The 19,763-nt window shown below is 31.4% G+C and overlaps 2 protein-coding genes across 10 annotated transcripts in view; both read right to left on the reverse strand.

The window, feature by feature from the left end:
* The window catches only part of LOC657371 (calpain-B), a 29,643-nt gene that overhangs the window by 8,840 nt on the left and 1,040 nt on the right, over window positions 1–19,763 (reverse strand). For 2 of the 8 annotated variants that reach the window (XM_015978386.2, XM_015978384.2), the window contains exons 1-8: window positions 8,807–9,601; window positions 8,602–8,751; window positions 3,625–3,801; window positions 3,389–3,576; window positions 3,206–3,340; window positions 2,980–3,148; window positions 2,691–2,872; window positions 2,387–2,640 (exon numbers count right to left, since the gene is read on the reverse strand). In XM_015978386.2, coding sequence (XP_015833872.1) covers window positions 2,387–2,640; window positions 2,691–2,872; window positions 2,980–3,148; window positions 3,206–3,340; window positions 3,389–3,576; window positions 3,625–3,801; window positions 8,602–8,751; window positions 8,807–9,490 — 1,939 coding nt within the window. In that variant the 5' untranslated portion in view covers window positions 9,491–9,601. Of the gene's footprint in view, window positions 1–2,386; window positions 2,641–2,690; window positions 2,873–2,979; window positions 3,149–3,205; window positions 3,341–3,388; window positions 3,577–3,624; window positions 3,802–6,558; window positions 6,964–8,601; window positions 8,752–8,806; window positions 9,602–15,762; window positions 15,781–15,878; window positions 16,273–19,763 lie in introns of those variants that run through there. The other 6 variants (XM_015978388.2, XM_015978385.2, XM_008195820.3 and 3 more) reach the window with 6 other exon arrangements.
* Window positions 10,873–12,955, reverse strand: LOC107397618 (uncharacterized). 2 transcript variants are annotated; one of them, XM_064359982.1, is made up of 3 exons: window positions 12,143–12,955; window positions 11,396–11,753; window positions 10,873–11,332 (listed from the first exon to the last, which is right to left on the reverse strand). In XM_064359982.1, exons 1-3 carry the CDS (start codon window positions 12,852–12,854, stop codon window positions 10,933–10,935), a joined length of 1,470 nt encoding a protein of 489 aa, XP_064216052.1. In that variant the 5' UTR covers window positions 12,855–12,955; the 3' UTR covers window positions 10,873–10,932. The 2 variants fall into 2 exon arrangements, with proteins under 2 accessions (XP_064216052.1, XP_015833878.1); XM_015978392.2 differs by having other exon boundaries at window positions 10,873–11,753; window positions 12,143–12,951.

Raw genomic sequence — 19,763 nt, forward strand, 5'->3', positions numbered from 1 at the left:
CAAGCACCCAATTTAATTCTGCATCGATCTGTATTAGCATTCCCTACATTTATGTTTAATACTTTTCAAGTTACAATAACTTTTTGTTGGGATTAAGAAATTTATTAGCCATTGGTCTTTTCTTATAGGTTTGAGCGCCTTTGAACGCTTTTGGTGCTTAAGGGTGTCCGCGACCAACGATTCCAGACGTTAACCATTTTAACAGCAAGTTTTCTCTCTTAGTACGCAACAGAATTTCAAGTGTTATACATAAAATTAAAGGTTTTTTATTCTACAGGCCGATGCGTTATCATATTTTGGAAAACATTAAACGCCTTTGCGAAAAAAAAATTGCATAATTATTGATATTGTAAACAATTTTACTCGGTTATTTTTAAAGTGATCGATGTGTGTTTTCAAAATATTCAAAAGAATATTTTACAGGCCGATGCGTTAAGGTTTTTTTTTTAAAGTGTGATTGTTAAAAAAGTCGCGTTATTCATCAGTAAACTTAAAAATTCGTTTTAAGGTTTAGGTATTTATTGCAAAATATTAATTTTTAACTAATTTAAGAAACGCCATGTAAAAAAACGCTGTTGTTTTTAAATTATCAATGAATACATTTTGTCTCTTTTGCCACTAAAAGCGTTGCTCGTGCCGCTTCTATGGAGGATCTTTTGATCGCTATCTGTCCTCGTCCGAACCCAAGTAAAGGACGGATTGCGGTCAGTTTTATTGTTGTGTTATTACCATAATATTTTTCGGTTATTTTAGAAAATCAGTGGCTGAAACATATGAGCGAGAAAAGCAATTTTTCCGTACAGAATTTTTTTTGAATTTGAAAATCACCTAACCATTTTTGTAAATAACTGCCTTGTAGAAATTTATGATTATTTTTACGCATAAGAATTTTCAACATATAACAACAAATGAGATAAAATAATGCATTATTTTTATTATTCTACCTGTTACTTTCGCTTAGATTTTTTCAACGCGGTTGTTTATTTAATTTTTTTCGAACATCCGGCTGCTTCTTGAGTATTATTTTTTTTATGTCACTGGGCATTTGATTTCCACAAGTGTAGATTTATTTCCTAAAATTCGATCTGGAATTCGTTGGCAAATGCCAACGTCGCTTTTTCCTCTCAAAATTAATTCTTATAATTTATTCATTCACTTCAAACAATTAATAGCTAATGTAATTTATAATTTCAATGAGAGATAAATATTTTACAATTTTATACATCTTATATAAAAAAATAACTCGGTAAAATACGACGTTGGCGTTTTTATAATTTTGAGACAGCTAATAACTAACCGACAATGTCAAAAAATAACTTAAAAAGTATTGAAGTTAACTATAAGAAATATTAAAATATTTTTCATTTGGTAAAATATTAGGCTTTCATTTGGAAAACTTGAGCTTAGCGTAATTGGAGTACTTTTAAAACTTGTAGTTTGTTCCGTTTTCATAATTTGAAGACGCCAAAGAAAAGATCTAAGCATCCTCTTTCAAAAGCCCAAATTCAATTTCAAAATATTTAAAAATGATAAAAGCAAAAGTGCAACTCCTAAAAGGTGTAAACATCTCGAAAAAAGCTAGACTGAGTTATAGAAACAACTGATAAAGTCTGCTTTAAATTAAGACGAACAATCCAAAAATACAAAGCTTTCCATTTAAAACAACAAAATTGACACCGACTGAGTGCCGACATCTTGAACATATTATTATCAAACATAAGCAGATGAATTTTATTATTGAAAGTATAAAAAATCACATTACTCCTAATGTGAGATTTTCTCCTTTTTACTTTCTCGCATTTGAGACACCAACAAAATTTAGCCAAGTAGTGATAATGATACAACGTTTTCAATCAACAATTTACAAAAACTTTATGGTATTACTAACTGGTGCAACAGTAAAATACGAAGAAAATATGTTTTCTAATAATAAACAAGCTTTAAGTTTACTTACGATTACCGAAAAGGTAACATAAGGTAGGGTAAAAAAACACTCCTGTTATTTCGGTACCTGAGGCGAAAACAACCAAAGTCCAAAATGCTCAATGTTCAAAACTAATTTAAAACTAAAACAAAAATTCTCATTTAGTAACCAATTTATGAGCGATTATTTTGTTATGAAATTTTTTGCTGTAAGTAGGTTTAGCTGGTTAACAAAGAAATATTTGATTTTATTCGTTTTAAAATCAATAAAAGGCACTGAAAAGACATTACTTCTGATATCTTCTTTTAACAATTTAAATATATTTATTAAGTAAGAAGGTTAGTTGTCTTCCGAAAAATCTTCAGCATTTTGAACTATTGTCGCTCTAAGGTCCAGATTTAAGCGTAAAAAGTAAAATGCAAGTGGAGCTATAGTTACGCCAGCTACTTTAACATCACTCACCTAAAAAGTTGCGACAACCGCCTGCAGTGACTCCCCTCACCCACTCCCCTTCAAACACCGACATGACCCACTTTTTATTACGCCCTTCCGTCAATTCATCCTCTGCCAGTGAATCTGGATTCAAATTACAGATTTCTATTCGATTGAAATGTTGCTGGAAATCTTTAAACGACATCCAGAATTCACCATCGGCATCAAAATTCAAACCCAGTTCTTCTTTATCCGAATCCGAAATGTAATGCCATTCGGGAGAACTAACAAAATGCGATTAAAACTACGAAAAAATTAAAAAAAAATGACTCACTGATCACTCCAAGCCCCATTCCATTCTGATTCATTACCCCATGGATTTCTAAGTCTCAGTAAAGGTATTTTTCCAGAAACATTAGGGGTTGTTATGTTAACATATTGCACTTTTGTGATACTGTAGGCGTGACCTCGAATTAGACCTTCGGGGGTTTGAGCTTCAAGCACGTCAGGGTCAGGCTGTAATAATTAACAATTGTTAAAATTAACAATTAACTAAAGAGTTTAAAATTTAATCAACATTTCGAGGCGTGTCTGAATAATTTAAAGCACAACTAATTAATTACCTCAATGGAACAACCCATCAGAGACCACCGTTCGTAAGCTTTCGAAATAATTTTGAACAAATTCGGAGGAGCTGCGTCCAATTCGTACATTTCTGTAACACCACCAGTAAAATCTTCCATAGCTTCACAAGTTGAACCTCCTTTGAGTGCCTCATAAGACCCATGCAACCTAATTACCAATAAATTTTAATTTTTTTTGATACGTAATTTTAGATTGTAAAATTACTTAGCATATGCTTTCTCTAATAAAGCGCTCCAAAATTCGTTGGCTTCAGTAGAGTGCAAAAACACCAATTCGCCTCTGTATGTAGGCAAACGATCATCAATAACAACATCAATCCAGCGTCCATACTGCCAGAATCTGGAAGCAATCACTTAAAAAAACACACAAAAACAATCCTCTAATCACCTGAAATGGAAAATCCCAGCATAATTCTCATCAAAACCTTGATCGTCTGGAACAATTTGGAAAAAAAGCCTGCGATAAAGTGTTAAATTAGCAACAGCTGCAAGTAGCCAACAATCGCCCAGTTCGCCTTGTTGCACATCAAAGCGTGAAAAACCCTCCACGAATAGTTGGGGATTGTCGACAATTTCCTGAAATATTCTTTTACTAAATTTATCTCACACAAGAAAGGTGAATACCCCTGGACGTCTCCATTCGAAACGTCGGTCTGGTCTGTGACTATAGAAAAGGGAAGAATCAGTTGGAGGAAATTCGGGGTCTTCAAATAATTCGCCTCTTTGTAGACATTGGTCGCGTAATTCGTAAAAATCTTGCGATCCTTTCTTTGCTTGAAAACCTGACCCTTGTTCGCCATACTAAACAAAAATTGAATGACATTTTTGAATGATCTAGTTCAGAATTTGTCCGGCCTCCGATCATGAAACTATTTTTCTCATCTGCTAATTAAGCAAACGTTGAAAAAATAATAACGTATTTAAATTTTGTTTTATTTTTGTAGAATCGTAATTAAAAACAAACACAGGTGGTAATTCCTCGTTTTTTTATCAATCAATCATTTACTGGAGAATATAACACTAAAGAATATCAGACAATTAAACGATGAAAAACATACAAAAGTAGCGACAAAAAATTTGAACGTTTAGAACAGAAGTTTTTGTAAACTAGCCCCCATACAGTTTCAAGTTTTGCTCCATTTTTTTTTGTTTTTTATTTGGGAAAGTACCAAATGTATTTCAGAAAGAGTCAGTAAATACAATTCATTCTTTCTGAAATATACATTTCATCCTTTCTTTAATACTGAACAACTGGAAAAATGGAAAAAAATATATTTTCGTGTAATCAGTGGTTGAGATAATTAAGCCTAAACTAACAAAACTGTCTAATGAAAAAAATATTTATCTTAAACAAAACCATAAGAAGTACAAAGACACTTTTGGAGCACGACACTAAACCTTTTTTTAGTAAATTCAATATTTTGCTAAGTTTCAAAAAATCATCACTAAATAAAAGAACCCCATTGTCCACAAATACCCTGGTTCAGCCTTTAGTAAAAGTAAACTATGTAAGTATTTAAATATTCTTCATAAAATTCTGAGATTTTTTATACATACAGACTGAACCAAAAGTAACGCATAAAATTCATATCCTTGTTATTAGAGATTTTTCAAAAAGATCCTTGAACAGGTCAGTTTAATTTTTTTAAATGCAGCATTTTCATACAATACTACAAAAAACGCCTTTTTTATGTAGGTATAAAAAAATTAAAAAAATAAATTAAATAACGAAAAGATTTAAAAAGTGATTGAAAGTTTTATGCAAAAAGCCTTATTTTTTGTTCTTGCTTCATTTTATAAAGGGTGATTGTTTTTTGCTTATTTTTTTGTGTTTATTAGGTTTCATTTTAAATGTTTTCATGCCAATTATTAAAGAAAAACATAAAAAAAACAATTGCCCTTTATGAAATAAGACAAGAACACAAAGATAAAGCCTTCTGTGTTTAATTGTCACTATTTTTTTTTTGTTTAAAAAAAAATATTTTAAATTTCATGTCTAATTTTTTTATTATTATGTAAAAGATAAAGACGTGTAGTATTTAAAATAGGTAACAAAAATTTCAATCGCCATTTAAAAAAATTAAAAATGATATTACCACTCAAGTATAGTCACAATGATGTCAAAATGCACCATTAACTTAAGTCGACCTATTCGAAGATTTTTTTGAAAAGTGACAATTAAATTTTGTGCGATACTTTTGGTTGTCTGTAGTTTATAGTAAAACATCATAAAATAACAGTTTAAAAAAACGTTTTTTATTTATTGCAAAACATTATTGTTAAACTTAATAGAAATTTCTAACTTAATTTTTTTATACCAATAATTCTAGAACTGCCGAGTTTTTAACATTAACAGAAAAAAGTAGTCTGAAAATGTCTGTAACTAAACTTAACTGAAAAATATCTTCAGTAATAAACCACAAGGTGAGTCTGTTAAAAGTATTTTTACTAATTTTTTGATTATGCACGAATTTTTTTTTATTTTTGAATAGTTTTTCATAATATGAGTGAATACTAATTAATCAAAAATATTAATATGTACTAGAAAACTAAAAATATCAAAAGATTAAATAATCGAAATACGCAATTTTATGATTTCTAGAATTATTCTAAATCAACCGATCCTTCAGTAAAGTTCTGTGTAAAAAAATTATGGCTAGCTTCAAAATCACGTTTGTTTAAGTTTGAATTTATATTTATTTCATTATTTTTAGAGCTGGCTACATTTTTGCAAGAAAATATAATAAGCATTGTTTGTTTTAGAGTGATTAAAAAAATAATATTTTTCGCAGCGATTCAATACACGTATTAGTTAATTAATTAATTGAAACACAAACCACGGTAGTGTTTACTGTACTTTACCTTTCTGTAAAGTAATAAAAAATAGAGTAAACAAATGAAAAAAACAACACAATCGATTAAAAAAATTGAAAATTTCTTAATCATTTTACACAAAACATCTTTCGTTTCATGCTTTATTTATTTATTTTATAAAAAATGATTGTGTTTTATTTATGTTTAGTGTTTACGTTCCACATTAAATTTTTCATGCTAGTTATTTAAAAAAAATACAAACTGAAACAATCGCCCCTAAATAAGGCACAAAAAATAAGAATCGTTTTAAAAGTTTTACGAATTAGCGATTGACAATTTCAAGTTAAAACAAAAGCAACTTTATTCCTAAGAATCCACTACAGGGCGAAAAGTATTTTATTTTCTCTGTAACACTTATAATAGTTGATGGTAAATAATGTTAAATTTTTTTTTAATTTATTCCAGTTTTTTTTTAATTAAATAAAGAAAGCACTGATGGTATTTTAGAAAACTTTGTCCCCTACACCCCGAGTAAGAAAATGCATCCCGTAAACAAGGTTCAAAAATGTTTCTTAAAATGGCTAAAATTCGGCGCCTTTTAGCATCGTATTCTACCCATTTATGTCATTTTTTTAATCCTCTTACTTTTACCAGAAACGTAAAAGATCGTCATTACTAAAAAACCAATGTTCAATTTTCTGTGATCCAGAGAAATAAACTTTATAATGAAAAACACTAGCCTACCTTAAAAATTTTCTTGCCAATTGAATTACGAAAAACGTAGTCCTTCCCTCGCTCTACAATTTTATGAGGTGCCGGTTTAATTTCAGGTTTAACTTCAGCCGCCTGAGATTTAAACCGATACCTATTTCCCAAACCAGCTTCAACAAATCGCACTCGATTTATTTTAACGTTCTCATCTTTGACTTTCAAGGGATGTTTATCGTTAAAAACCGACCGTGGATACACATCACTATAAGACGGCTTATAATCTACGGGAGCAACACTGTATTTTTTAAATCTGGATATTGGAGAAGCTTTCTCCTTTTTTATATTTGCTTCAGTTATTTGAACTTTAATCTCACTGCGATACACGTTGGTATCCATCACGCTAACGATCGCACCAACAGAAGGCTTCAGGGAAACTGAAACATTGTTTTCCCTGTCCCTCGACAAACGCGGAAAATAGATTAGCTTATCACATTATATCCTGCCACTAAAAATGCGTAGAATAATCTCCAATTATTGAGTTTTTCTGTGTATAATTTTGGTCACTGACATTTCAATTCTCTTGGATTTTATTACAGCAAAGGTGATAATAACCAACTTTTGGCATTTAAAGTTCTTTAAAAATGGGACATGGCATTATGTGATGGTTTAATTAATATCAAGTGTCTAATTACCACCGATTTTTTTCATAAAGCAAAATTAAGATACCTTAAATTTTCGTCTCGTTATTTTTGCAGTAAACCGCATAACGGGTGCAGAAATGAACTGCTAGCAAATACAGCAAAACACTAGGAACTACACAACAATTATCAAATGATTCATTGGATTCCAAAAATTACATAAATTACCTTGTAGACGATAACGATAACATAAAATAGTGACGTAATAAACCTTTTCATTTTTTTGTGGAAGAGTATTTTTTTAGTTTCTGGTAGTTTAGAAAATGGAAATCAGTAAATAAATTGATTAGTAATATTACTTTTTTATCCCTATAACTTTTCCTGTCCCGTCCGTTATCGCAAATATTTTTTACGTTGTTGTTTAACCAAGAATTGTTAATTTCCAGTGTCTAATTTAAATATTGTTGAAGTCTAAATAATTAAAACTTGTTAGAAAAAAATTTTTAAAGCTATTTTCACACATATGCTTTTTTGTCCCGTCCGTCATGTGTAGACAAAAAGTAAATTATTAATCAGAAGTCCTTGTACATTGCTTTATTCTTTGGGTTTTGTGATTTCAAAACTTTCAACAGGTACCACTTTTTAACTCAAAAATAGTTGTTGGAATAAGTGGCTTTTCCAACTCAACTTAACTTTTTAACTCAAAATTAGTTGTTGGAATAAGTGCCTTTTACATTAACAGAAATTTATAACGATTGTTCAACGGTAAAAATGTGAGGTCTTTTAGGTGTCCTGTCCGTCATCAGTTTGTATTTCTTTGTCCTGCTCGTATTTCAAATTTGAAAAATGTGGCTCTAATTGTAGATTACAATTTGACTGGCACTAAGTTCCTATAAAAAAATTCACTTCTGCTAATACTGTTCGTAAAAACTGAAAATAAAATCTAAAAATTTGTGCAAAGTGTCCCATCCGTTAAAATGGAATAGCTGAAAAAGTAAATAATTTAGGCATAAAAAGCTTGGTTCCATAATGTTCACTGACTGCTTAAAAATAGGTGCACAAATTTAATTCACTTTAAGCACTTCTAAGCAAATTAATATTGAATAATTAAAAAAATATATACATAAACAAACTGTAATTGGTTTCAAACATTTATGTAATAGACATGGAATTATGTGATGGTTTAATTAATATCAAGTGTCTAATTACCACCGATTTTTTTATAAAGCAAAATTAAGATACCTTAAATTTGCGTCTCGCTATTTTTGCAGTAAACCGCATAACGGGTGCAGAAATAAACTGCTGGCAAATACAGCAAAACACTAGGAACTACACAAGGATTATCAAGAATTTCGGGCGCCATAAAATATTGATTTTGTCCTCTGATTAAAATGTCCAACGTCCAGAACATAATAATTGAAAAACTTGCTCCACTTACTCTGTACACTCTATGGGGCTGAAAAGTGAGTCCTTCGATCCTCGATTTCAGAGAGTAGCGGTAAAAAGAACGATTAAAATAAGGAACAGAAGCTACACGTTGCGGCGTTGGTTCTCGTGGAGTTATAGCAACTTTTCTCTTTTTGGAAAACTAGAAGCTTTGTGGATTACCATTAAACACGTATGGTGGAACGTAAGCCACTCACTTTAAAGCTAGGCCAACAACCCAATTTTGCTTCGTCTTTTGCTTTAGACAACTCCCCGACTTTAACACCACTTATATTGTTCAAAAGTTCGTCCAGTTTCTCTTTGCGAGTTTCCAAATTATTCGCTTCAATGATGCAAGCAACACTTTCGATGAAACTTTCATCGACTTCGATTCTATTTCCTGATTTGCTGTGAGTTGAGTTTATGGAAAGACGTCGGTTGTGCGGTTTTAGTGATAAAACTGAGCTTTCAGGTGTTTCAAGGTTGAAATTTATTTTCTGCGTTTTTCCACGGCTAGGCATTTTTGCGCTTGTTTCGTTTTCATCAACATTGTCGTTTACTTGTTGCGAAGATTCGTTTTCAGGCGTTTCAGTACTTGAAATATAATCTTCTGAATTTGATTCTTGTGGAGTTAGTTGTTTAGGTCTTTCAATTAGCTGAGGTGGAGGAATAAATTCATCCACTGTTGATACAGAAGAAGCAAAAGATGCTAGCTGTTCCTCAGAAGTAACTTCAGAAAAGGGTAAAGGTTCTATAGATTGTAGTGCCTCTTCTGGTGAAAATTTATTTTGGGAATTTACAATTTTACACAAACACGCTTCTTGTCCTTGCTTTTCGGGATCAATGTAGATTATTAACTTTTGTGTTGGCGACGTATACAAGGTGATCTTAGATTTCGTCATAGATTTGTTTAAGTCGTTTCATACTTTTAATTTTGTAAAATACATTTAAAATATTTTAACACGAAGATTGTGGATGACACGCTATAACTACATTTGACAAAGGTTTGTCAACAGCAGCTGATAATTGCATGACACTTAATGACACTTATACAGAAATAATCAATTCTTACAATTTGACAAAATTGCAAAAAAATATAAAACACAGATAAAGAATTGGACAAAAGTATGGAATCAAGCGTTTTGGGTCTAAACTATTTTCTTTACGAAAAAAAGTACTTGAAAAATGTGTTCTAGAATATCTTTTTAATCCATTAAGTTTTCGAGTTTGTATTCATATTTTTTTATACGGCAATTTATGTGGTAAAAGAAAATTGTCTAAAAATGACTGCTAATTCAACAATATTGTCTTTGAACAAATTTTTTAATAAAGTTAATGTAATATAAACTATACAGCGTTGAGCAAAAGTATGGAACCAAGCGTTTTGTGCCAAAACTATGAGCCTTACGAATGAAACAATTAGTTCAATCTTCAAGTACTTTAAAATTGTGATCATTTTTCAAGAATAGAATTTTTCTAAATTCCTTTTGCATATTTTTGGAAGAGTATTTTTTTAGTTTCTGGTAGTTTAGAAAATGGAAATCAGTAAGCAATTGATTAGTAATATAACTTTTTTACTCTATAATTTTGCTGTCCCGTCCGTTATCGTGAAGATTTCTTACATTGTTAAACAAAACCAAGAATTTTTAATTTTTACTGTCAAATTTAAATATTGTTAAAGTCTTTAGTAAATAAAACCTGTAAATAAATTTTTTAAAGCTATTTTCACACACAATTTTTTTTGTCCCGTCCGTAATGTACAAACAAAAAGTAAATTGATCAAAAGTCGTTGCACATTGCCTTTATCTGCGGTTTTGTGCTTTCAAAAGTTTCAACAAGTTTCATCTTTTACCTCAAAAAATAGTTGTTGGAATAAGTGCCTTTTACTTTAAAAGAATTTTAAAGATTGTTAAACGGTAAAAATGTGTCTGTTTTGTCCCGTCCGTCATCAGTATGTATTTCTTTTTTCTGCTCGTATTTCAAATTTTATAAAATCTAATCTAACAGTTCGGCTGGTACTAAGTTAATATAAAAAAATCTTTTCTACTGATACTGTTCGTAAAAACTGAAAATAAAATCTAAAAATTTGTGCAAAGTGTCCGGTCTGTTAAAATGGATTATCTGAAAAAAAAATTAAGCATAAAACGCTTGGTTCCATAATGTTCACTGATTGCTTAAAGATAAATGTACAATTTTGTTTTTTACCGATAGTAGAGTGTAGGCAGGCGAAGCACTTCTAAGCAAACAATTGGTTTATTTAAAAAATAAAATAAACAAACTGCAATTGGTTTCAAACATTTATTTCTAGACTTGTTCTTACAGGACAACTTAAGGTTAATAATAATCATCTTCTAGGTGTACACAAAAAAGAGTTCTTGCTAGTTTCCTTTTTTCTATGACGTGGGCACAGTATCCTAGAGGGTCCTAGTGAAGTATCCTCCTGTCTCGTGCAGACATTTTGTACGACACTTCCACAAGTACCACACACTTTATATGATTGATATGAAGAAATAGGTGTTGGTGGTCTTTTGACTGTACATGTCTGCGGTGGCATGCCTATATTTTCTCCAGGGCCTCCGAAACCCTCTCTTATGCCCCCATAACCTCCTCCAGGAGTACCAAAACTAGCGTAATTATTACGTCCACTACCAAAGTAACTTGATGCATTGTTGCACACATTGCTATAGTCTCTGGTACTCATTCCAGAACCAAATCGCATACCAGACGTGTTTTGTGGAGTACATATGCCATAAGAACAGCTACATTTGCTGTTTCCTTGATTAGGTGGTAATATATTACTAGCACACCTTGAGGAGTAAGTAGCAGCGCTACTAATTCTTGGAGAACATGAAGGAGGAGGTGGAAAACCACCGCCAGATCCAAATCCTCGCATAGCGGCGGCATATCCAGGGGCACAAGGTGGCAACATCATGCCTCCACCTCCAGCTCCATAACCAAAACCCCCGCCGCCAGAACCGTACCCAAAGCCACCCCCTGGGCCACCAAAACCTCCACCAGGGCCACCAAAACTTCCACCACCCATACCTCCATAGCCTCCTCCAGGACCACCAAAACCACCACCTGCACCTCCAAATCCGCCGCCTGGGCCTCCAAAACCACCCCCAGACCCCCCAAAGCCGCCACCGGGACCTCCAAAGCTACCACCTGGAGAAATCCATGAAATAAGCACAGATCAAAAAATTAACTCAAAAAAATCTCAACTAGAAAAAACCAAACCTCCAGAAAATCCCAACCATAAGAAAAAACGATTGCGATCTAGAGAGAAAGCGTAATGCCTATTTACGAGTATATTTAGGAGAGTAGTTATTATATGACGGCAGACATCAAATCCAGGATGAAAAGTTAACAAAAGCAGTTGTTTTTTCATGATAATTTAAAATAGCTAAGAGCTACAAAATATTAAATGAAAAAATTATAAAGCACACAATTTTACAAAAATGACTTTTTTGATGTTAGAAAGGGTCAGAATTTTAGAATTTTTTAGCTTTTTTCTGTGTGGGTTTTTTCTTGTGAGCTTGTTTCTAGTCACCCACCTGGAGCACCATATCTGCCACCTTGACCACCAAAAGCACCCCCAGGACCCCCTCCTACACCTCCATATCCACCACCGGGACCCCCACCTGGAGGACCGCCGAAAGAACCACCAGGAACCCCTCCTGCACTTCCATATCCCCCAGCAGGGCCACCATATCCTCCACCTGGGCCACCATATCCCCCACCAGGGCCTCCAGCTGGACCACCATACCCCCCACCAGGACCGTCATATCCACCTCCAGGGCCCCCACCTAAACTCCCATATCCTCCACCAGGGCCGCCACCGTGGCCACCCCCAGGTCCGCCACCAACTCCGCCGCCGGGACCCCCACTTCTACCGCCACCAGCGGTACCTTCAGGGCCACCCCCTTTGCTTCCTCTTCTGCCCCGTCTGCCGCCCCCTCCTCTTCCAGAGCCAGTTCTTGCTCCAGCACGTCCACTACCTGTTCGACCACTTCCAGTTCGTCCACCTGCTTTTCCAGTAGAATCCTTCTGATCTTTTTTATCTATTGAAATTCCGGCTCCACTTGTTGAAGGAAAATCGGAGATTTTTGTAGATTGTGTTCGTTCAGGAGAACATGGTACACAAGGTTCACATGGATAACAACGAGGTTTGCATACACTTGAACGACTCGGAGGACACGGTTCACAAAGATTACATGATGGTCGGAAACGTATTGTTTTATAATAAGAACAGCATGATAAACTCATACTTCATTGTATTACTAAAATTTTAAATTTTGCCGAACTAAACGTCAGTCATTTTTGGATATGAAATGTCATTTCATAAACCTAACAACGTGTGTCTATGATGTGAGCACAGGTAGAACCTAGAGTAGAAACTCTAGTAGAACCTAAGAAAAATTGGTAGCTAATAAATTAAAATTAAAAAAACTTGATACCAAAAACTTCTTCGTGTCGACGCATAACATTGATCTGTTTTACTTCATATTATCATTCATGAACAAGAGTAATTTACAATTAATACAGTAATTAATTGCAGTTATTGGACATTCGCTATATTAAAAATTAATAGGATAATTAGGTACCTTATAAGTGCATGATTAAAATCAATCCATCCGACATTATTACAGTAAGGCTGAATTAATTTAGCGGCAGCTTTGGATGTTTCAGAAATTGTGATCTTCTTCTTACTTTATTCTTATTTTAATTTAAAGATTGCTGTCTCCTTAAAAAAAATTTTGTCATTGCATATTTATTTCAACTTATTGTTTTCTTTTTGCAGGTAGGTACTTGTAAAAATAATTTAATAAAATTTACTAAAACATACCGACTTCACATTACTTAAAAATAGTGATTCGGTAATGAAAATAACTTTGTCTTAAAAAAAAGTCTGTCTAAAATAATAATCAAAGATAATGAAAATTTTGTTTTCTATTTTGTATTAAGCCAAAAAATAAAGATGAAGAAAGTGGCAAAATTTTTCAAGTAGAAATAGAAGTGACCACGCAATTTAAATTTTGAATAATGCATTGGATCACAACACTTGCACAAAATAAGATTCTCCAATAAAATATTGATCAATAAAATACAAAATAATGGCATTTTTAAGAATCGTATATTGAAAACAAATCAATACTATTAAAAAACGACTACGTAAATTCGTTCATCATAAAATTACATGATAAGAATAACAACAGAACTTTTTTCCTAACATGTTGTTAAAAAATATTGTGCGGCTGAATGAAATCATCAAATTTATACCATAAGTGTTAATAAACTGTAAATTTCAAAAAAAAAAGTAGTTTGTATGACTTTTGTACCAAATAATATAAAATTCCCAAAACCAAAACAGTAAAAGCTTCAATAAGCGGACACCAACGGTGTTAATAGTGATGTCCTCTTAAAAAAATAATAATTCATATATAGAAACAAATTAAAACGAGTGTATTAAAAAGGTGGTAGTATGATACTATTTTGTTCAGCAATACTATTTTATAAAAAAAATTTTTTCTTTACGAATTTACGACTACTTTCGGTTGACTTTCATAAAAACCATTGTGGTGGAATTGACTAACCCGTTACCATGACAACTCATATAAAATTTAATGCCAAGAGTACCCAATTTCCACCACAATGGTTTTTATGAAAGTGAACCGAATATACGTAAATTCGTGCTTCGTAAAATTACATGATAAGAATAACAAAAACAAAAGTTTATTCCTAACATGTTAAAAAATATTGTGCGGCTGAATGAAATTATCAAATTTATACCATAAGTGTTAATAAACTGTGTATTTCAAAAAAAAATGTGGTTTATACGACTTTTGTTCCAAATAATACAAAATTCCCGAAACCAAAACAGTAAAATCTCCAATAAGCGGACACAAACAGTATTAATACAGAAATCCTTTTAAAAACAATAATAATTCATATATAGAAACAAATTAAAACGAGTGTATTAAAAAGGTGGTAGTATGATACTATTTTGTTCAACAATACTATTTCATAAAAAAAATTTTCTTTACGAATTTACGACTACGTAAATTCGTTCTTCGCAAAATTACATGATAAGAATAACATGTGTTAAAAAATATTGTGCGGGTGAATGAAATCATCCAATTTATATCATAAGTGTTAATACTGTGTATTTCAAAAAAAAAAATTTGTGGTTTGTACGACTTTTGTTACAAGTAATACAAAATTCCCAAAACCCAAACAGTAAAATCTTCAATAAAAGGACACCAACGGTGTTAGTTAGAGATGTCCTCTTAAAAAAAATATAATTCATATATAGAAACAAATTAAAAAGAATGTATTAAAAAGGTGGTTGTATGATACTAATTTGTCAACAATATTATTCATGAAAAAAAATTATTTTTTTTTAAATTTACTACACCTTGTTCATCTACATCTTTTCCAATCACCCTTCAAATACCCGAAAAAATTGATTTTCCAATATTAATGTTAACTCTGAAGTCTCATTCCGACAATTGATCCAGACAGTAGAATATTTTTATTGCGCGCTTTGTAAACCAATTATAACTATTATAATAATAATTATTATTATTAGTTAAATATAACACACTCGCTTGTAGCATGCTGTCCTCTTAAAAGAAATATTTTGGTTCCAAAAATCCGCACTGCATAGACCGCGTCCGTTTATTCGAGAGTCCACTTAAAAGAAAAACAATACTATTTATAATACATTTGCCCAAAACGGAACCAACAAATATCTCCGTTTGTGAGGTGTACTCTTATAGTAGGTGTCCTTTAAGAGAAGTTACACTGTATTATCTTCAAAAAATACATAAAATATGATTGAATACATTTATTATAATCATATTATACCACGTTATATCTATCCCAAACAAAATAATTACAAGCAGATGAGAAAATAAATAAGATTATCCTTGATATTATCTGAATATATTTGTTAGATCGGAAGCCGGTTTAGTCCAATTAGGGTAATAATTTTAACTCTTTTTCCAAAACAAGCGATTCGGTTAAAAAACACAATACAATATTTTTATTTTTTATTGGGTTTTTATTCCTAAAACACCTGTAAGTTGCTTTTCCGATAATCTTTTCTGAATCGCAACGTCAGAAAAACCACAACATATTTAACTATGTAGGTACTAGTTATTCAAAATCTTACCGGAATAACTGGTCCATCCTGAATGCAAGCAAATAAATACGTAGTGTAAAATGAAACAATTTATTCTCATTTTTCTCAATTAAAAATTAAATTTATTTCACCAAAAAAAAACTCACCCATGCATTCACTTTTTCGACTTTCTGTGCATGTATAGCTGGTTCTTCAACCGCCACCACCGGTTGATCCAGACTTGGGTACATGGGCGGAGTCCTCCATGCTGAAGGATCGAGTTGCCATCCGTAACCATTTCCATGCCACCCATAACCGTTAGCTGCACCTGGAGGCTGCTGGTAGTGTATCACTGGATAGGCATTTGCGTACTGCTGGTAGGGAACCACAGGTGGATGGAACATTTTTCTAACTTATCACTCAAATCTCTTTGGTATATGAATTGTAGGTATTCGAGACGGACACAACTAACACGTCTCGTTTTTTATTTTTGTTTTGGTTATTTCGGTATTTGGGACGTATGAGTATTTCGTGAGATTGCCGTGGACGATTTTCGTTAATCTGAAATTATCTCATGTTATAAAATAAAGCAAACAAATTCGGTACATTATTACAGAGTTGGTAATTACTATGTGTTGAACACATTGTCTATTTTTGTTTAGTACGTCACTGTTTATTAAGTTTTGAACTATAGCGCTATCATTACTTTATAATAAAGTTGATTTAAAACGAATGGTTAACCTTTGAGGAAGGAAAACGTCAACTATCTGTGGTGAGTAATGTAAAATAATGAGGGCATTTTACAAGTTCAGCCGGTAAAACGGGGTCATATTTTGCCGATTTTATCCATAAAAGGAAGTGTTACAAATTTGGTAGTACCATTAATAATTTTAAAAGTAAGCATATTGTTAAATATGTTGACTCCGTAGGTTGACTCACAAAAAACACATAAAGATATAAAACGTGAGAACAAAGAACAATTAAACCTTATGCAAAAAATTATGATATGATTATACCATGAGGTCTTTTTTACGTGTAAATTGTGATATCCTTGTTGTTCACTACTCAAATTAAAATATTAAATATACTAATAGATATATTTGCACATATTTATTTAAAATGAGCATGCTAAAAAATAATACTCACTCAATTTGTTTGTAATACTAACAGCCAGATTTAAAGTTTAAATCAACACAAGATCAACTGGTGAAGGTTCAAGCAATTTTCAAATCCATAATGCAGTTAATCAATAAAATGTGAACTGCATTCTAGTAATCTCAATTGTTAAATCTTTGGAAAAATAAAACTGTAGATCATCTAGGACTGATAGGCTACATGTAACATTAGAACATTTAAAAATGGTAATGCAGTCATTTAATCAGTTAAAAGTCAAAAGCAGTAAAAGTGGTCAAAATTTTTTGAAATAAATTACAACTACAGGTTGGTTTTTGATTTTTTTAACACATAAGTTTTTTTTGTAATGTAATTAGCGGAAATAGCAAATCTTGTAACATTAAAAAAAATACCTGTTGACAAAAAAAATCATGTCTTATAGTATACAAAACTTATAACAAACTCAATAGCAAATTAGACAATAAACTAAATTCGACAACATTGGAAAACAATTAAGTCAGCTGAGAAGAGAAAAAATATAAAAGTATGTTTTTTACAAAAAAGCGTTTATTCAAAAAATGCACTAGAAAGAAAAAAAATATGATTTTCTAGCACAGAAGAATATTTTTGCTTACAAGTTAGAATTACAAAATTAAAAAAAAAACTTTTCGAACAGTGGTCAATTCAAGAAAATATTAATTTACAAATTTTGGAATCCTAACTTTTAAGCAAAAATATTTAACCCCTTTAGGAAGTAATTAACTACATAAGATTGTCTTGTCAAGCAGATTACGTAAGTAATTTATAACTTTGATTAAGATGATTTTGGTAAAAATTCCCGAAACAAGTCAATTTTTATTTTTTCTTGCCTACTATTTGGTGCATATGGTTTTTGTTTATCTGTTGTCAGCAATGTATAGCCAGCTCTAACTTCTATTTTCAAACGTAATGGTATTTCAAGTAACAACTCGTATAAAAACCCTTTTCGCAAGCAATACAACGCACTATTTGTTTTTTGAATTTTTTCAAAGCCTACGTGATAAAAAAAATAAAAACCAATTTATAAGTTAAACATTATTTAATGCAACAAATGTTCAAAATATAAAAATAAAAAAATTAATAAAATTGTGAAATAACATAACGGTAGTAGCATGAATTTATAACATTTTGCAACATTTTTAGTGTGATTTTCCTAATTTCAACTTATAAAAATTGGTTTAAATTTTTTATTGGGTAGGCTTTGAAATTATTCAGAAAACAAATAGTGCGTTGTATTCCTTGCAAAGTGCTCTTTCACATGAGGTGACACTTGACATACCATTACATTTGAAAAAAAAAGTTAGAGGTGGCTGTGCATTTTTCAAAACAGATAAACAAAAACCGCATGCACCAAATGATGTGCCAAGAAGATAAAAAATCGACCTGTTTCAGGATTTTTTACAAAAATTGCTTATATCCAAGTTACAACTTTTATTTTAATCAATAATTCCACACTGCTTTAATTTTTTTAACACTTGGGCGTTGACAATATTTAGAAAACAAATAGTGCGTTGTACTGCTTTTGAAGTGCTCTTTCACATCAAGTGTTACACGGCATACCGTTACATTTGAAAAAAAAGTTGGGGGTGGCTGTGCAGTTTTGACAGCAGATAAACAAAAACCATATCCAGCAAATGGTGGACAAAAAAAAACAAAAATTTTAACAAAAACTGCCAATGTCCAAGTTATGAATTTTATTCCAGTTAAAAATTCCACACTATATAAAACAGACAACAAAACAAGTTAAATGAAAGCTTTAAAAAAAGTATATTTTATTGGTGATTTCGTAAATAATTATCGAACTATTTTATATTTTTCAATTTTTTGCTTTATTTCAATAATAGTTATTAGTTAAAAATAGCTATTGTTTTGTTTCCCGCCCCTGTATCAGCTTACTAACAAAGCTGAAATAAAGTATAACTCTCAATTAAACTCCCTAGAAATTCCCTCATAAAATCATCGTTAAGTAAAATTGCAAAAACGGAGACGTCATAAAAATGTTGGTTTATGGTCGTTATAGATGTGAACAGTGTAAGAACAGTTTTTGATTAATATTGTTCTTTTGTGCAAATTGTAATTTATTAATTTTTCTCTATATTTTAATTTCTGCACAATAAATATTATTATTATTGATATTTTTAAGTATTACAAAAATTCAAATTTACATAACATTGTGTAGCCCCTGAAAAAGATCCGACTATTTTATATTAACTCCATTGACTACTGTTATCCACTTCATTGAACTATTTTTTTAAAGGTTATCAATGTAGTTGTAAATTGCTTCAGAAAAATTAAAAACAAATTAATTACTTATTAGATTAATTATATTAGGTCCAATTCACCATCCTTCTATTGCCAGCCATAAATAACGAAATTAACTAATTAACTAATTAACATTAACTAATTTAAAATTAAAGACAATGTGCATCAGTATTTAATAAAAATAAAGTGAATGTCTAAAGGGTAAATGAAAAAGTAAAAAATAAACGTCGTAAGATTATTTACTGAACAGTCAGTTCTAAATCGGTATCACCCAGATGTTTTACCAAAAGAAAACTAACACAAAAACCATTCCAGTGTCTATATTTATTTCATCATGTACTCAAAAACATGCAAATAAAAATGTACAAAAATATCCAAAACCAATTTTACGAAATACGTGCTATAAATCTGAGAAGCAAAAATAATAGAATGTTACTGATATGGAAACAAATAACAGAATGTTATTGATATGGAAACAATGTAAGAGAAAAATATTAAAACGTGGAGAAAAAATCGTGCCCAAAACAATAAACCTGTTGCTTTCAACAATGTGTACAATGTGTACAATGAATTTTTTGCAACATACGATATGACTTGACTTTCAAGCTATTAGTGACGTCGTATGACGAGACACTGAC

This window comes from Tribolium castaneum, chromosome 1 (assembly GCF_031307605.1).
Source record: "Tribolium castaneum strain GA2 chromosome 1, icTriCast1.1, whole genome shotgun sequence".
Taxonomy (NCBI): Eukaryota; Metazoa; Arthropoda; class Insecta; order Coleoptera; family Tenebrionidae; genus Tribolium; species Tribolium castaneum.

Excerpts from the sequence above, each read along its gene's own strand:
- LOC107397618 (XM_015978392.2), bottom strand. The coding sequence starts at position 12,854 with ATGAGTTTATCATGCTGTTCTTATTATAAAACAATACGTTTCCGACCA. Across the intron at positions 11,754-12,142 it reads TGGCAGATATGGTGCTCCAG|GTGGTAGCTTTGGAGGTCCC; the intron begins GTGGGTGACTAG and ends GGATTTCTCCAG.